The sequence below is a fragment of the Myotis nattereri genome (genome assembly GCF_964212035.1).
Source record: "Myotis nattereri genome assembly, chromosome: 9".
Taxonomy (NCBI): domain Eukaryota; kingdom Metazoa; phylum Chordata; class Mammalia; order Chiroptera; family Vespertilionidae; genus Myotis; species Myotis nattereri.
In genome coordinates this window covers 81,342,448-81,361,354 of record NC_138084.1, presented here as the reverse complement: position 1 = coordinate 81,361,354, position 18,907 = coordinate 81,342,448, and the positions used below count along the sequence as shown (strand labels likewise).

General features: G+C 48.6%; 1 protein-coding gene across 1 annotated transcript in view; it reads right to left on the bottom strand.

Moving 5' to 3' along the window:
• Window positions 1-88: 88 nt before the first annotated feature.
• The window catches only part of KMT2A (lysine methyltransferase 2A), a gene marked incomplete at its 5' end in the record, with an annotated part of 94,728 nt that continues 75,909 nt past the window's right edge, over window positions 89-18,907 (bottom strand). Inside the window, 8 exons of the mRNA XM_081098550.1 lie at window positions 89-4,250; window positions 5,264-5,393; window positions 5,798-5,881; window positions 6,516-6,623; window positions 6,781-6,955; window positions 14,143-14,217; window positions 16,153-16,323; window positions 17,729-17,793. Coding sequence (XP_080954676.1) covers window positions 3,975-4,250; window positions 5,264-5,393; window positions 5,798-5,881; window positions 6,516-6,623; window positions 6,781-6,955; window positions 14,143-14,217; window positions 16,153-16,323; window positions 17,729-17,793 — 1,084 coding nt within the window. The 3' untranslated portion in view covers window positions 89-3,974. The remainder of the gene's footprint in view (window positions 4,251-5,263; window positions 5,394-5,797; window positions 5,882-6,515; window positions 6,624-6,780; window positions 6,956-14,142; window positions 14,218-16,152; window positions 16,324-17,728; window positions 17,794-18,907) is intronic.

The following is an 18,907-nucleotide window of genomic DNA, read 5'->3' as shown; positions in this document are numbered from 1 at the left end:
AAAGTTATTTTCCTTCATCCCTGTCACAGGGAGTTAACACTGATGGACTTTAGACACATTTTTTTCCCTTTTTTTTTTTCCTTTTTTTCTCTAACCAGAAGCTTGGAAGAACACAAGGAAAGAAAAAAAACAACAACCGAAAGATCTGTTATACATGATAAAGGTATCAAGAAATGTCATTTTTAGAAAAGAAGCTTGTCATCTGTTGAGCTTTTGAAACAATTATTCAACTACCTGTATTTACTAAAGAGACTGTTAAAAGTTCAATGAAAGAAACACCACGAGTCTATTTTCTTGGTTGAAGGACAGAACTAGAGTACCTGGGAGCAAGATACCAGAAAAGCACAGAACACAATTTTCCCCTAAATGCAGGTGGTAACCCCAACATTCATAACCAAAAATAGAAAAACAAGGAGTACAGATACTGCCTGGCAACATCCACTGGCAGAAAAGCATCCAGGTGGCACCTCCTGCGTCGCTGACCGCTGGGCCCGCTGTCCGCCTCCCCGCTCCCGACCATCAGAAGGGCCAGCGGCTTTTCCCGCCGCCACTAGCAACTGAACACACCCCTATCTATAGTGTTAAGAGAATGAAAGCCATGGACTGCACGAGGCTTTGTTACACGGTGCATTACTATATTAGTTCCTATATATATCATATTTATACTTATTTGAAAACCAAAACACAAAAGTTGCAAGTTTAGAGAGTGAGTCTTGACTGGTGTTCGTGATTCGGCATAAAACCATCTGCTCAATCACCTTGTATTGCTTTAAAATGGAGACGAAACAAAATCACACCCAGCCCTTTGCAATGACCCGCTTTTCCTTAAAAAAAAAAAAAAAGGAAAAAAAATTTTTAACCTAAAATACCCCAAATCAAACTTAAAAGTTATCATCTGACAAGGTTTGGACCTTTAGTAGTTTCGGATATTTGATTGAACGTCAGTCCTTTAGAAAGATACATTCATTAAAAGATTTGTGTTGTGTTGTTGTGTTTTGTGAAATCCAGGGGCCGCGTGGAACTCCGCGTGGCCGGGGATCTGCAGGCAAGCAGGGGGGGCCCGGATCGCGGCAAAGGAGCCTGGGCAGAGCAGACAGCTGCCAGGGCTGCCCCTAACTCGTTACTGGTCTAAAACCAGGAGGGGTTGTGCTGAAGGTGGTGGACAGTAACAGAGGGACCGAGTTCTGGTCAGGGGTCAGCGCCGCAGCTACTCTGGTGACACAGCCTCTCTGCACCAGGAGCGGCGGCCACAGCAGCAAAGCCGGCGGGTGCCCGCGTTCACGGGACCACCCAGGTCGCAGCCTGTCCCTCCTCAGGGACGTGGGGTGCCCTTGGAGACTCAGGAGTGACCCACCGCAGTACCTGTCCGCCCTTCTGTGAGGAGACTCCTTAGCTCACTTTCAAAACAAATTTGGGCGTTTTGGAGGCAGCTGTCCCATCTTCTGCCTGCTTAGCTCACTCCCCAAGTCCCTGGCAGGTTGGCTGAAGTTTGGCAATGAACTCAAGGCTGAGCTGTGGGAGGGACTTCTCGTTTCCGTGGTTATAACCAGGGAGGGAAAGGCCAGGCAGACCACCTGCAGCCACAGGAGGAGACAGATTTGGGGGGGAGGAGGGGCTCACAGTACGCGGCCTAGCAGAGCAGTAACTGGATCTGCTCAGCTGAGTCCCCCACCCCAGGCTGGCCTTTGGTGAAGTCGTGACCCATCAGTGCATTAATCATTCCAGTAACAAATGCAGCTTAAGGTTTTTTTCTAAAAAAAAATTAAAAAAGTAATTAAAGGATTTACAAAAACCTCACACAGTGCAATAATAAAGGAAACCAGACAGCAGTGAACCCTCGGGCCACCATGTCTTGTTCACGGGCAAGAGGAAGGGAGGGAGGTCCGGCTGGAGTGCCTTCTCCATGTCCCAGGGCGGTCTCGGCACCCTGGCCACAGTGCTGGGCCCCAGGCAGGGGAACTGCATCTTTCAGCAGAGCCACCACACGAAGTTCTTAAGGGCACGGGAGCCCGGGAGCCCGGGAGCCCGGGAGCCCGGGAGCCCGGGGCGAAGGCACAGCAGAGCTGTGAGCCGGCAGAGCTGGCGGAGTATTGCTTGGCTGGACTTCCCAGGGAGGGCTCCGGGGAAGGGACTACACGCCCTGAACCCTCGTGCGGACGAGGCGGAGAAACAGATCTGCTCCCTCGGGAGCCGTCAGACTGCTTCAGCTTCAGTGGGGTCTCTGCAGGAGTGAGGGCTCAGCGGGCAGGGGGGAACGAGGTGATCTATGAGGCAGAGGGTGATGGGGATGCCAGGTGCCATCCGCTCGGTCGCTGTGAGGCGGGGAAGGAGATGAGCACGGGTCACCGCGGGGGCCAGGGAGGGGCCAGTGCGGGAAAGAAGAGGAGCGGCCCCAAGGGGCTGGGTCACCTTCCTTTCCTTTTATTGTCGAAGAGCAAACCCAGGAAACGTTTATGTCAACGGGGCACAAACGAACTACACACGGAACAACAGAAACTTCCAGGGGGAGCTGGGCAGGAAAAACCAGACTTTGCATGTACAGCTGAATAGTTTCTTTAACTTCATCCTATGAAAATAAAAACTTATTTAAAACCGATCTTTTAAATTAGGATAATACCGCGGTTTAAAAAATAGCCTTGTCATAAGTGCTTCTCCCTATGAAGTGCTTCTCATAGAAAAATATACAAAATATATTTACATTTATAAAACCTTAAATAGTAAACTGTAAACAGAACAGAGTAAAATCTGATGACTTAATTTAATAGGTCGGGACGCGGTCTCGGGGAGGGAGGCAGCAGAGGGCGCGGTGCCCACGCCGGAGGGCGCAGGGCAGTAGTGTCGTGAACTCGCTTAGCCGTGGGGTTTGCATAGGTGGCAGTCCCCTCCATGCAAGGTGCTCAGTCCCCAAGGTTTGGGCCTTGAAATCTGATTAGTGTTGTGCCTTCAACTGGACATGGACCCTTTAAAGATCAAGTCTTCCTATGTCGTCACAAAGGGAAAATGGTCACCGTGGCCTAGGAATGGGGCCCACAGGCACCCTGGCCCGATGCTCTGGTTGCTGCATGACTCAACTATTGAAACGACCTTTCCCTCGTCTCACATATCAGGCTCCAGACGTTTCTCTAAAACTCTCAGCGGAGTTTTGAGAAAACGCCTCATTCTGTCTGGTTCTGGCCAAGGCCTCCTGTCCACCTCCCACTGGGAGTGCCTCCAGGCTCAGGGGGCGTTCGGAGGCGCACAGTATGCCCACAGGGAGTGTCCTGGAGCAGGAGTCACGGTCTCCTCCACCCAGAGAGAATGGGGAAGCAGTGGAGGCCGAGCAGGGAAAACGAGGGAAGTGGAGTGAAGAGGAGTGAGGAGGAAGCCGCTCCTGCGGTCAGGGAAGGAAACTGGCTGAGATAAGGCTCATGGGGACGGACTCCCACTTACAGCCACAGGCTGGGTGTTTGGTAAGTAATTGGCACAACCCCAACACAGCCTTCAACACCAAAGGTGCTGAGAATCCCCTTTCCCAACCCGGTGCTTCCTGGGAAGGCAGGGAAACCACCCGCCTCCTGTTTGTTCCCCGACGGCTCCAGCTGGGCCCGCCGGCCAGCGGTCAGGGACCAAACCACCCCCACGCAGGGCTCTGCCTGGCCCCTGGCTGCAGGCCTGGGAAAGGGCCACAGAGAGGACGGCCACTTCTCTCTGAGGAGAGGCTCAGGCCCAACCTCCCAACGCAACGGACCCAGAGCTCCTTCCAGGCAAGTCTACCAGGGACCCCTCTCCCCATTTCTGAACTGCACACAACCAGGGGGCCCCAGCAGAAGGCAGGCCCCGGATCTTCTCCGAGACCTCCTCTCTCCCCAGGACCGTGATCACATGTCTAATGTGAATACGGGACACAGGGCTCAGCCACCTGGGAGGCCCCGCAGGCCCCACTCCCGGCTCTGGCGAAGGTGGCCCGGGCCTCGGCACTGGGGAGAGGAGCAGCTTCAGTTGAGGAACTTCCGGCATTTCTTGGCGCCGCAGTTGCAGGGCAGCTTGTTGCTGGCATCCTCGATGGGAAACTTGTAGTCGTAGGTGAGCTCCTCCCCGCGGTAGATCTTGCGCATCGCGAAGATGACGATGTGCTTCTGCCCGTCGATGTTGATGACGCGGGAGTAGCAGTTGGGCTCGCACGAGTGGTTGATGAAGCGGGCGGCGTTGCCATGCATGGTGGCGTCCACCACCTCGGAGTCGTCGATGCGGAACATGTAGCAGCCGATGCCCTGCATGCGAAGGCGGGCACCGGTTTAGTACAGCTCAGATCTGAGAGCATCTCCCAACCTGTTTCTTTCTTTTAACTGAGAAATACGTGTTTTTAAAATAATTTTTGTTAGCCCTCACCGAGGAGATTTTTCCATTGCTTTTTAGGGAGAATGGAAGGGAAGGGGAGAAACACTGGCGTAAGAGAAATACATCAAGTGGTTGCCTTCCACACTTGCCCCGCCCAGGACCGGGGATCGAGCCTGCAACCAAGGTATGTGCCCCTGACTGGGATCTAACCGGAGACCTTCCAGCTGGGGGCCGATGCTCTATCCACGGAGCCAAACTGGCCAGGCCCCACCTTTTCCTGATGTGACTTATAGTTGCTGCTGCTGAACATTTCTTCTGGTATAATTTCCAGATTCCTCCCATCTCTCAAGACACTTCCATGATGAATTCCTAGGTTATAGGCACTAGATTACTGGTGTCAAAACCACACAGCAACACAATGCCCGGGTTTCCCTTTCCTGTTGGCTGGAACATCAAAAAGAAAAGAAAAAAAGAAACCAGTAGTGTTCCAGCCACAGGAAAGGGAAACCTGGGCATTGTGTTGCTGTGTGGTTTTGACTCCGAGAGCCATTCAGACAAACCTTCAACGAGTATTTTGTACACAAATCCTTAGAGTAGATTATGAACTTTTACTGGTCCCACCACAAATTTCAGAGGATATAGAAATGTTGAAAAAAAAGTGTCTTTGATTTAATAAAGTACTATTTTTAAAAAACTGATCTTTTGAAAGAGAAGAAGGGAGAGGGAGAGAGAAACATTGATGTGAAAGCACATCGATGGGCTGCCTCCTGCATGCCCCCAACCAGGGGTCGAGCCCGCATCCTTTCCGTGCATGGGACAATGCCGACCAACTGAGACACATCGGCCCGGGGAATACTTTTTATTCTTTGATCTAGAGATAGTTATAGTTGGTGGGCACTTTCTATAACAAAACGAAAGAACAGGAGAGAGAAAGTGTGAGACGCACCTTGCTGTCATAGTACTTCTCTCTCTTGTCAGTCTGGATGGAGCGGATGACATTGCCGGCGTACTCGATCACCATCTCGCCCGCATCGATGTTTCTCTTACAAAAGAGACCCCGGCCATGGATGGGAGACCTAGGATAGGAAGATGGACAAGATCAGCCACACGTCCTGCAATAAGATTAACTGTATGAACACATGAACAAATGAGTAACATCCCCTGTTAGTCCCCCAAGAGGGACCGACACTCGGGGAAAAAAGAACCTGGCCCCACCTGATCTGAGGGCAGGAACTTTCTGAGATGGCCAAGGACAAAAGTGCTCTCCATTCTGCATACGGCCACTGACGCAGCAGCAATGGGAAGCTTTGCTGGGTTAAATGCATTGTTCAGTGTAAGAACTGCAGGACCCAGGGCTCAGGTTCAATGGCTGTTACCTACAAACCCAGCTTTCCGAGGGGGGCAAGCTCCAGCAGTGGGTCCATTCCGATTTTGGAAAAGATCACTAGTTTCCTAGCAGTCTCTCTAGAATCTGTCATACCTGTAGACACCAACAGCCTCTTTAGACGTCTTCTTCAAGTGCCGGAAGCGCATGGGCATGGGCAGGTCCATGCTAGTCGCCCTCCTAAGGAGACAAGGATGTAGTAATGAACCCCACTCAGTTCTGAGTCTTAGACTGAAGGGTCCTGGAGCAGAGGGCTCACTGCCAAGCAAACAAGTACCTTATAAAATTAGGACTCTTTTAAATTCTTTTTTTAATCCTCACCTGAGGATATTTTCGAATTGATTTTAGAGAGAGTGGAATAGAGAAAAGGACAGAGAAATACCGCTGTGTGAGAAACACATCGATTGGCTGCCTCCTGCACACCCCCTCTCCCCTCCGACTAGGGCCCAGGCTGGGAGGAGCCTGCAACCAAGGCATGTGCCCTTGACTGGAATCGAACCCAAGACCCTTCAGTCTCCAGGCTGGTGCTCCAGCCACTGAGCCAAATGGGCTCGGGCTAAAACCTATAGTGTTTTCTGAGCAGGGTGACTCCCGTGTGCAGCCAGAGCCGGCAGAATGCACTACGGCCGAAGAAAAGAAAACGGACACCCGAGAGTGACTTCCTTTCTCCGCTACCACGCTGCCCCTGCAGCGGCTCCTGCCACTTCACCCCATGACCTCAGTCTCTGGTGCTCCCGGGAGTCTGGTCCGGCCACGCAGCGAGGAGCCAGCAGAGAGAGGCAGGGTCTGCCAGCGCGCACCCTCCCAGACTCACCGGGCCGACTTCAGCTGCACCTCCTCCTCCTCCTCGTCGTTGGGGTTGTACTCAGGCGGCTGCCGGTGCTTGGAAGCCAGGAAGTTAAACATGTCAAACGCCGACTTCCTGGAGCCAAGGGATTAGAATACATTTAGAGAAATAACTCAATCGAAGCAATAGAAGACGCAAACACTGAACATCTCCCGGTTATGTGGGAAAATAATTACATCATCAGGTAATAAACTCGGACCCCAAACTGCTTCCAGAAAAGGACGGGACTTGCCTCAGGTGCACCTCGGCCCGGGCTGAGCCGTGAGGGTTCAGGGGCGGCTCATTGGCCTCCTCCGGTTTGTGGAAACGGAACTTGTAATTCCTACAGTGCTTGGCGCCTGACAGCTGCTCGGTCAGGAACACGACCGCGTCGTGCAGAATCCCCAGCATCCGCAAGCCATTCACACCTGCGGGCAGAGGCACGGTGAGGAGCGGAGCAGGTGTGCGCGGCGGCCACCGGCCCAGCCAGGGAGCACCCGCGAGGCCGCTCACGGGCGAGCTGAAGACCAGCCAGGGGTTCCATTAGATGGCCACTCGAATGATGCGGACACAGCCCTGGCCAGTGCGGCTCAGTTGGTTGAGCACCGTCCCATGCACTGAGAGGTCACGGGCTCGATCCCCAGTCAGGGTGCCTGCCCAGCTGGGGGGCTCAATCCCCAGTAGGGGGTGTGCAGGAGGCAGCTGATCAATGTTTCTCTCCCTTTCCTATCCCCTCCCTAAATCAATCAAACATTTTTTAAAAATAATTTATTGATTTTCCACAGAGAGGAAGGGAGAGAGGGATATAGAGTTAGAAACACCGATCAGCTGCCTCCCGCACACCCCCTACTGGGAATGTGCCCGCAACCAAGGTACATGCCCTTGACCGGAATCGAACCTGGGACCCTTCAGTCTGCAGGCCAACGCTCTATCCACTGAGCCAAACCAGTCAGGGCCAGTCAAACATTTTTAAGTAAAATTATGCGAATACAGATCTATCAATATGGACAACATTCGTGACAGATAAAGTGAAAACAGCAAATGAAAACTCTTATCTCGGCTCTGTGTACACAGAGATGCTATATGCACGACTTCACTTTATGGTCCTAGTGACCACAGGGGCCAGAGTCACTAGCTTCATCTCCAGAGAACCAAACCGAGGCTCACAGAACGTAAGCACCACCCCCGGCCACGCAGCTGACGTGGCGGAATCTGAGCCGTGGATGGCAGTACTCCAGCCAGGCTCCCCTTCTTTCTTCTTTCTTTTTTTTTTTTTTAAAGTTTTTTTTTTTTTTTAAATATATTTTATTGATTTTTTACAGAGAGGAAGGGAGAGAGATAGAGAGTTAGAAACATCGATGAGAGAGAAACATCGATCAGCTGCCTCCTGCACATCCCCCACTGGGGATATGCCCGCAACCCAGGTACATGCCCTTGACCGGAATCGAACCCGGGACCCTTCAGTCCGCAGGCCGACGCTCTATCCACTGAGCCAAACCGGTTTCGGCCCCTTCTTTCTTTTTAAAAATATGTTTTTGTTGCTCTCAGAGAGGAAGGGGGAGGGAGAGAGACAGAAACATAAATGGCAGATAAGCTTCCTATTTAAACCATCCAGGAGGTGGGGTTTCTATAACTTGAGGGATAACGGTGACAGTGAGTATAGAGAAGAGTGGTCACAGAAGGCTGAGGTCTGCAAGGACTACCGGAAGGCCGTTCCCGGCCGAGGGACCTGCAGGGCCCATGGTGTGCTAATGCGAAAGCACATGCACTGTCAGCAACGAGAAGTCCTTGGGGTACATGCTAACAACTCAGCCTTCACGTTCCCAAGCCCAGAGGCTGTGGTTCATGAGCTGGGGGTGGGAGCAGCCGGGGAGAGGTCAATGGGGGAAAAAGGAGACTCGTGTAATACTTTAAACAATAAAGAATTTCAGTTAAAAAAATGCTGCAATCAAAAGACATAGGGTTACCCTAGCCAGTTTGGCTCAGTGGATAGAGTGTTGGCCTGTGGGCTGAAGGGTCCCAGGTTCGATTCCAGGCAAGGGCACATGCCTGGGTTGCAGGCTCGATCCCCAGTGGGGGGTATGCAGGAGCGATCAATGATTCTCTCTCATTCTTGATATTTCTCTCTCCCTTCCTCTCTGAAATTAATAATGATAATAATAATAATAATAAAAATATATAATAAGACAGGGTAGCTGAATGGATATAAAAACATGACCCAACTATATGCTCTACACAAGAGATCCATCTCAGAACAAAAGACTCACACAGAATGAGAGTGAAGGGATGGAAAACATGTTCCATGCAAATGGAAAAGAAAAAAAAAGCTGGGGTACCAATACTCATACCTGACAAAATAGACTTCAAAATGAAGGCTATCATAAGAGACAACAAAGGTCAATACACAGTACTGAAGGGATCAATCCAACAAGAAGTTATAACGCTGGGAAATATATATGTTCCCAATGGAGGAGCACCTAATTACATACAGATGGATGGAGTTAAGTGACATTTTTGAACATTTCACCCAAAGCTACAGAATATACATTCTTCTCAAGTGCACATGGGTCATTCTCAAAGACAGACCACATGTTAGGACACAAAACAAGTCTCTAGTTCAGGAAGACTGAAATCATATCAAGCATCTTCTCAGATCACAGTGGAATCAAATTAGAACTCAACTACAGTAAAAACACCCCAAAACATTCAAACACATGGAGGCTAAGTAGCATGTTATTAAACAATGAATGGGTTTCCAATGAGATCAAGAAAGAAATAAAAAACCTTCCTTGAAACAAATGAAAATGAACTCACAACAACCCAAAATCTTGGACATAGCAAGAGCAGTCCTGAGAGGGAAGTTCATAGCACAGAGGCCTACTTCAAAAAACAAGAAAAATTAACAATAAACTATCTAACCCTACAACTTAAAGAACCAGAAAGAGAACAAGAAAAGCCAAGTAGAAGGAAGGAAATAATAAAGATTAGAGCAGAAATAACTGACAGACTAAAAAAAAATACAAAAAATATCAATGAAACCAAGCTGGTTCTTTGAAAGGATAAGATTGAGGAGCCATTAGTCAGACTCATAAGAAACAAGGACCCAAATAAATAAGATTAGAAACAAAAGCGGAGAAGTAACCACTGACACCACAGAAATACAAAGAATTTTAAGAAAATACTATGAACAACTATATGCCAACAAGCTGGACAATGTGGATGAAATGGACAAATTCCTAGAAAAATAGAGTCTCCCAAAACTGAATCAGAAAACCTGAATAGGCCAATAACAACTGATGAAATAGAAGCAGTAACCAAAAAACTCCCAGCAAACACAAGTTTCACAGGGGAGTTTTACCAAACATTCAATGAAAAACTAACACCTATCATCCTCAAACTATTCCAAAAAACTCCAAGAGGAAGGAACACTTCCAAGCTCTTTTTATGAGGCCAGCATTATCCTAATTCCAGAACCAGATAAAGTCACTACAAAGAAGGAGAATTACAGGCCAATATCCCTGATGAACACAGCTCTAAAATCCTAACAAAATATTAGCAAATTAGATCCAGCAATATATTAAAAAGATTAAACACCATGACCAAGTGGGATTCATTCCAGGGATGCAAATCTGGTACAGTATTCACAAATCAATAAACGTGATACATTGCATAAACAAACTGAAAGACAAAAATCACACGATCATATCAATAGATGCAGAAAAGGATTTGACAAAATCCAACACCCATTTTTTTAAAGAAATGTATTTTACTGATTTTTCACAGAGAGGAAGGGAGAGGGATAGTTAGAAACATCGATTAGACAGAAACATCCATCAGCTGCCTCCTTGACGCCCCCTACTGGGGATGTGCCCGCAACCAAGGTACATGCCCTTAGCCGGGATCGAACCCGGGACCCTTCAGTCCGCAGGCCAATGCTCTATCCACTGAGCCAAACCAGTTAGGGTCCAACACCCATTTTTGATAAAAACTCAGCAAAGTCGGAATACAGTGATCATATTTCAACATAATAAAGGCCATAGATGACAAACCTACAGCCAACATCATACTCGATGGGAAAAAATGAAAACCATTTCCCCTAAGAACAGGAACAAGACAGGGTTGTCTGCTTTCACCACTCTTATTCAACTGAAAATCCTAGCCACAGCGATCAGACAAGAAGAAATAAAAGGCATCCAAATTGGAAAGGAGGAAGTAAAACTGTCCTTATTCGCAGATGACATGATATTGTAATAGAAAACACTAAAGACTCCACCAAAAAACTACTAGATTTAATAAACGAATTTGGCAATGTAGCAGGATACAAAATCAACACCCAGAAATTGATGTGTTTTTTTTTAATACACCAATAATGAATTCTTATAAAGAGACACTAAACAAATAATCCCATTTACCATTGCAACAAAAAAAAGTAAGATAATTAGGAATAAACTTAACCAAGGCGGTAAAAGACTTGTACTCGGAAAACTATAATTAATATTTGATAAAGGAGGCAAGAATATACAATGGAGTCAAGACAGTCTCTTCAATAAATGGTGTGGGGAAAATTGGGCAGATACATGCAAAAAATTGGAACTAGAGACCACCAACTTACACGATACACAAGAATAAGCTCAAAATGGATAAAAGACTTAAATGTAAGTCAAGTCGTGAAACCATAGATATCCTAAGAGAAACCAAAGGCAGCAAAATGTCAGACATCTCTCATAGCAATATGTTTACCGATACATCTAGGGCAAAGGAAACTGAGAAAAAAAACAAATGGGACCACATCAAAATGAAAAGCTTCCACACAGCAAAAGAAACAATCGCCAAAACAAAAAGGGAGCCCACTGTATGGGAGAACGTATTTGGCAATGATACATCTGGTAAAGGGTTAATACCCAAAATATATAAGGAGCTCGTACAACTTAACAGAAGGAAGATAAACAATCTAATTAAAAAATGGCAAAGGACCCAAATAGACATTTCTCCAAAGTGGACATACAGAAGGCTAAGAGACATATGAAAAAAAGCTCAAAGTCACTGATTATCAGAGAGATGCAAATGAAACAATAATGAGGTACCATCTCACACCTGTCAGAATGGCTACCATCAACAAATCAACAAATGACAAGTGCTGGCGAGGATGCGGAGAAAAGCGAACCCTCCTGCACCGCTGGTGGGAAGGCAGACTGGTGCAGCCACTGTGGAGAACAGTATGGAGTTTCCTCTAAAAATTAAATATGGAACTGCCATTTGACCCTGTGATCCCACTTCCAGAAATATATCCTAAGAGACCCGAAGCACCACACAGAAAGAATGTATGCACCCCTGAGTTCATAGCAGCACAATTTACAATATCTAAATGCCCATCAGTAGATGAGTGGGTAAAAAGCTGTGGTACATTTACACCATGGAATACTATGCAGCAGCAAAAAAGAAGGATCTCTTACCCTGTGAGACAGCATGGAGGGGCCTGGAGAGTATCATGCTGAGTGACATAAGTCAGTCAGAGAAAGACAAGTGTCACTGATCTCACTCACATGTGGAATCTAATCAACAAAATATATCCAGAGCCAGTGAACAGAATGTAGAATCTCAGAGGGAAGGCGGGGAAGAGTGGGTGGGTGGGTGGGAGGTAATCAACCATAGAACTTGCATGCATGTCTGTGTAACCCATGGACACAGACAACATGGTGGTGAAGGCCTGGAGAGTGGGTTGGGCTATAAGGGCTCAATGGGGGAAATACTTTCAATAATAAAGATTGAAAAAAAGAGAAGATGCTATAAAAAGTGCTAATATTCAATAATTTCCCTGAATTCGGTTCCAAATCCCTTCAGTCAGGATAATGCTCTTCACTGGCACATTAGGTATATTCGGATACATAAATACATAGCTACATGTAAATGAAGAGCTGCCAATAATGCAAGACTCATTATATATTTTTTTAATATTCCTTTATTGATTTCAGAGAGGAAGGGGGGAGGAGAGAGAGAGAGAGAGAGAGAGAGAGAGAGAGAGACATCAATGATGAGAGAGAATCACTGATCAGCTGCCTCCAGCACGTCCCCTACTGGGGATCGAGCCCACAACCCAGGCATGTGCCCTTGACTGGAATCGAACCCGAGACCCTTCAGTCCGCAGGCCAACGCTCTATCCGCTGAACCAAACCAGCTAGGGCAGGTTCATTATTTTAATTAATCCTCACAACAAAGATCGAAAGTTGGATTAATATTATGACCTTATAGATACGGAGATCCAGACTCAGAGAAGTTAGTTAGCTGCAAACAATATAATATCGATAGCAACAGGGCAGAAATAGAGCTTGGACTCAGTTCTATCTGCCTCCAGAGCTCAGGGTTTCCTACACTGCATATTGCAGCACAAGACATGGATAAGCCAGAGAAATCTTTGTGCCACTAGAGAAAGGAAGGGCCAGGCTATTCAGTCTGAGGAGGACACTGAGCCAAACCCTCCAGTAGAGTTACACATTACCAAGAACTAGTTCAGAACTAAGGACGCATTTAATTATAGTTCATGCAGTGACAGCCAGCTGGTCAGAGTCAGACCCATGAACCCTATTTTCTTGCCCCAAAATATCTCCCTCACCATCTGCAAAAAATGGGAGGACACTATCCATGCAGTAAAAAGTCACAGAATGAGAGCTATTTGCAAACATGTATCTAATAAGAGATTAATATTAAGTAAGCCAAGTGTCCATTGACGACCAATGGATAAGCAAAATGTAAAATACGGACACAGTAAAATATTATTCAACCTTAAAAAGTAAATCCTGACATATACTACAACATGGATGAACTTTGAGGACATTATGGTAAGTGAAATAAGCAAGTCACAAACCGTATGATTACATAAGGTGCTTAGAGTAATCCAACTCAGAAAGCCAAAAACACAATGGTGGTGGCCAGGGGCCAGGGCGAGGAGAAGACTGAAGAGTGACAGGCGGCCACGGCTGTACAACACTGAGAACGTAGTCACCACCACTGAATTCTACACTTCAGAATGGTTAAGACGGTAAATGTTACGTGTGCTCTGCCAAAATTCATTTGTTAATAAAAAAAAAAGATGGGAGTGCTGAGGCCACGTTACAGCAGAGCACGGTATTAAGGAAGCCAGCCCCAGAAGGCCACATATTATACGATTCCTTCTTTTGGCACTGGATGAACTATAATTAAATTTGAACAGTTGTTCTGAACTGGTTACCCCTCTAGCTGGACAGCCTAGCCCTGTCCCACGTACGAAATACACAGCAAACCCACCGACACAGAAAGTGGATTCGTGGTTGCCAGGGGCTGGAGCTGAGCAATGACTGCCGATGGGCACGAGGTTGCTCTTGGCGATAATGGAAATGTCCTGGCGTGACACAGACAGGACGGCTGCTCCTTGGTGAGCATACTCAAAGCCACCGAACTGTGTGCTTTAAAGGGTGAACGTACAGTAAAAGAATACCATCTCAATAAAGTTGTAAAAATTCATTTTTTTAAAAAGAATGTTGCTGTGGTTTTTGTTTTGTTTTTAGAATCAACTCCGTAACGTAGACCCAGCTACCAGCATACTCTGAGACAGGAGCAGAACGAGCACCCGCGCCGTTACCTGCAAACGACAGCTGCTTCAGCCGGGCATTGGATCGCGCTTCCTGGACTTTGTCTGTCAGCGACTTCCAGGCATCTGTGAGGAAAGACAGCGTTCCAGCAGCGGCTCGCACCCGCGGCGCCAGCACTGCCCTCAGAATCCCGCGGCGGGAAGCGCACGCCCCTGCGGCGGCAGGTTTTGTTCTGTAGTTTCAATCAGCTCAGTGCGTGAGAAGCTGAGAGGGAATGTCTCTTTCTCGAGAAAGGACAGAGGCAGTGAGCGGATCCAGACCGCCTGAAATGACGAGTCCCCAGAGCACTGCCACCCCACGATGGCACCTGGACCCTAAACCCAAGTGCGGGTGTTAATTCTGTTCCCTACACTCTGACCGATGCAGTAACAGTGAACAGCTGAACCGAGACTGTGGGGACACCGTGACCTCTCAGCGCCTTACAAGGACGAGTTGTAACTGGAAACCTGCACAGTCCCCCTCAGCTCGCCCCTGAGGTCCCATCGTCTCTCACTGTCACAGAAGTGAGTGTGGCGTGGTGGGGAGAAATCCATGTGGATTTCAGACTCAGTCTAGTTCTCTTAACATTTTTCTTTCTTTCTTTCTTTTTTCGTTGTTAATCCTCACTCGAGGATATTTTCCCATTGATCTTTAGGGAGAGTAAATAAGAGAGGGAAAGAGAGAGAGAAACATCAATGTCAGAGAAACACATCGATTATTGATTGATTGCCTCCTGTGAGTGCCCTGAACAGGACAAGGGCCAAGGAGGAGCCTGCAACCAAGGTACGTGCCCTCAACTGGAATCGAACCCAGGACCCTTTGGTCTGCAGGCCAGCACTCTACCCACTGAGCAACACCAGCTTGGGCTTTCATGTTTTTTTTGATAACTCTCGCTGACCCACAGTGACCTTTCTTCCCCCGGAAACTCCTCTAGTACCTGTTGCCTACAGCACATTCACTAGTCCTTCAACAGCTAATGAACAGCTACATGTTAGGGGCACAAAAATGTTAAATCTCTATATATGAAAGCCCAGTGACTGTTACGGCACAACCAGAACAACTGGTCGCTATGACCTGCACTGGCCACCAGGGGGCAGATGCTCAACGCAGGAGCTACCCCCTGGTGGTCAGTGCACTCCCACAGCGGGAGCTCTGCTCAGCCAGAAGCCAGGCTCACGGCCAGTAAGTGCAGCGGCGGTGGCGGGAGCCTGTCCTGCTCCCAGGGCAGCGCTAGGGAATGGCGAGCCAAGCAGTAAGGAGCGAGCAGGCAAGGAGTGAGCAGGTGGACGGTTAGGAGCAAGGGGTCCCGGATTGTGAGAGGGCTGGATTGCAAGAGGGTGCAGGCTAGGCTGATCCCCACCCCGCCACCCGCATGAATTTTGTGTATCAGGTCTCTAGGAAGAACATAAGCTTCAAGCCCTTACGGGAAGCTGCCTGCTGAGTAAGACATAAAAGTAAACAAACGTTTATAGAGGTGAGGGAGAACAGCATTCAAGGTGTACAGAAGGCCTGGCCGGCTTGGCTCAGTGGATAGAGCATTGGCCTGGGGACTAAAGGGTCCCAGGTTTGATTCTGGTCAAGGCACATGCCCGGGTTGGGAGCTCAATCCCAAGTGGGGGGGCATGCAGGAGGCAGCCGGTCAACGATTCTCTTCTCTCATCATCAATGTTTCTTCTCTCTCTCTCTCCCCCAGCTCCCTTCCTCTCTGAAATCAATTTAAAAAAAAGAAGAAGAAACAACAAAACAGGAAGTGGTAGGAGAAAAGTGAGAGAGACAAGCAGAGATCTCATGGGCTATGCAGGGTGTGTGTAACGTTCAAAACATAATCTGTATCCCTAACTTTTCCCATAAACCACGGACTGTTTCTCAAGAACACTAACTTCTAAGGACAAACCACACGTGCAAAGCCCCCACCACCTCCCAGCACAGCTGCACAGCGCTGCCCTGCAGGTGGCACACACACGGACGGTGCGGCTCAGGCCGGACAGGCCTGTGCCGGGCAGCCCGAGCAATCCACTCGCCTTCAATGCTCTCCGCACAGATCTGGAAGCCGTCGTCACTGGAAATTTCAAACACCAGGCCTTTCTTGGGCTTCTTCTCAGTGATGCTTTCCTTGCGCTTCTGTTCCTGCTGCAGCCAGAGCATGAGTGGCGAGCTGAAGCCTCCATCTTCCTCCTCCGCCGCCTTGGGGTCTGCGAGGGAGAGCGCAGAGCATCAGCGGCTGCAGCGGCAGGCCCGGGAGCCCAGACCACGCACGCCTTCGCGAAGCCAGCGGCATCCAGAACAGGGATTATCCCAGGCAGGCAATCAAACCGAGTCTCAGGGAGGTGAGCTCGCTACTCAGGCCGTAGCTACACACGACTGACTACCAGCAAAACCAGAAAGAATGGTTTGAACAGAGGCATGCTCTTGGTGGCAGAGCTTCCAGTATGACAATTTGATGGTTTTTCAGTAAGTGACCGCCCTCTGCAGGTTAAAGTAAAAAATAACACGGCTAATGTGTATGAAGCAGTGTGTGCCAGGCACCCTCCTACTCTCTCAGGGTCGGTCCCTTGACCGTAACTCACCAGCCTCACAGAAGTCCGATGAGTAGGTGAGGGAACGAGGCAGAGAGAGCTACGTGGCCGAGCGCCCAGGCTCAGGCAGCCAATAGAGGGCAACGCCGCGCCTGAACTGCGGCTCAGAGCTGCACGGTCGGCCCCTGCTGGCCTCCCACACAGAGACCGACCCACCTTCTCGAGGATCAGCCAGGCAGCCGTGTTCCCACACCCCAAAGCTGGTGTCCAAGCAGCTTCCCCACCGGGTTCTCCTCTGGGGAAGACAGGCCCTTTAATGGAAACGGGCAAAGCCTGACCCCAGAGCTCCCAATCGGAACAACATGACCTGCTGTTTACTGACCAATCAGCAGGACAGACCGTGAGGGCTCTGGAGACGTATCTGGTGGCACAGCCGAATCTGGCTAGCTTACAGAGTAAGAATGCTTCCTGGCTTTCTTCAGTGACAACCAGGGGTGAATGAAGTCAGGTTATCACAAGCTATTTATTTACTTTTTATTTTTATTATTATTTTTTAATTCTCACCCAAGGATATTTTTCCATTAATTTTAAAGAAAGGGAAAGACAGAAATATTGATGTGAAAGAATCACATCGATTGGTTGCTTCCTGCATGAGCCGCGACCATGGCACGGGCTGGGGAGGAGCCCGGAACCGAGGTACGTGCCCTTGATCGGGATCAAACCCGGGCCCCTTTGGTCTGCAGGCCGACGCTCTATCCACTGAGCCACACCGGCCGGGCACACTAGCTATGTGCACCATACTGCTACTAAAGCAAGTCGAGCAGGAGCATAAAGGTTTCAGTCTTGTGTCCTTTCCTTTACAGACAGCCACAGAATATGTAGTGGACGAGCACGGGACGGAGAGATGCTGTGAGGCTCGGCTACAGTTTGTTCCCTCACTTCACTCTGTGTGACTGTTTGGGGGGGCAGGGGGGGGCGGAGGGAGGGTTTAGATCTAGAAAAACCAGTAGGTAACGTAGGTGATTTTTACAGCACGTTTGGCTGTGAAATTCTGATTCGGACCAGTTACCCACCCACATACCTGTGCTTTCTTGTTCATTTGCTGGATTTTGTGTTGTCTGAACCTCAGGAAGAACAGCCATTTGCCTGAAAAACACACACACACACACACACAAAAACAACCCAAAACACAAGTGTGAGATTTATCAGCGAGGACTTCAGTTCAAAGCTAAAGCTGTGTCAGTCCCACAGAGCCCTGCCGAGACCAGCCCCGGAACGAGGACCAGCACCCGCCACCGACAGCCACCTTCCAGGCCAGGCCGGCGGTCGGCAAGCTCATCAGTCACCGGAGCCAAATATCAACAGGACAACGACTGACATTTCTTCCGAGCCAAATTTTTTAAACTTAAACTTAAACTAGGTAGGTACATTGTTTTTTGTTTTTTTTTTAAAAAATATATTTTATTGATTTTTTACAGAGAGGAAGGGAGAGGGATAGTTAGAAACATGGATGAGAGAGAAACATCGATCAGCTGCCTCCTGCACACCCCCCACTGGGATGTGCCAGCAACCAAGGTACATGCCCTTGACCGGAATCGAACCTGGGACCTTTCAGTCCGCAGGCCGACGCTCTAGCCACTGAGCCAAACTGGGTAGGGCAGGTACATTGTTATTAACTTCATTAGGGGACTCCTAAGCTGGCCTTTGCTAAAAACGTCCTCAATCTGATTGAGGTACGTTCGCTGAGGTCGACCCCTTCCAACTCTCCCATCCACACTCGTCTTGTGTATTTCGTCGATCTCCTTTCTGAAAACCGACTTCTGCGCGTGGGCCATGAAGTTTCAATCACACTGTACGTGTGCGCCCGCACGTGGTAATTTGTGGAAGAGCCACACTCAAGGGGCCAAAGAGCCGCATGTGGCTTGCGAGCCGCTGTTTGCCAACCACTGTTCTAGGAGATTCCCCCCCAAATACTGACATTAAATTTTTATTTATTTATTTTGTTAATACTCAACCAAGGATATTTTTCCACTGATTTTTTAGAGTGGAAGGGGGAGAGAGAGAGACTGAGAGAAACATCGATGTGAGAGAGACACATCGATTGGTTGCCTCCTGTACACACACCGACCAGGGCTGAGGAACCTGCAACCGAGGTACATGCCCTTGACCGGAATTGAAGCCGCAGGCCAATGCTCTATCCACTGAGCCAAACTGGCTAGGGCGACATTCAACTTTTACTTTTGGGGTTGTAGACTGTGTC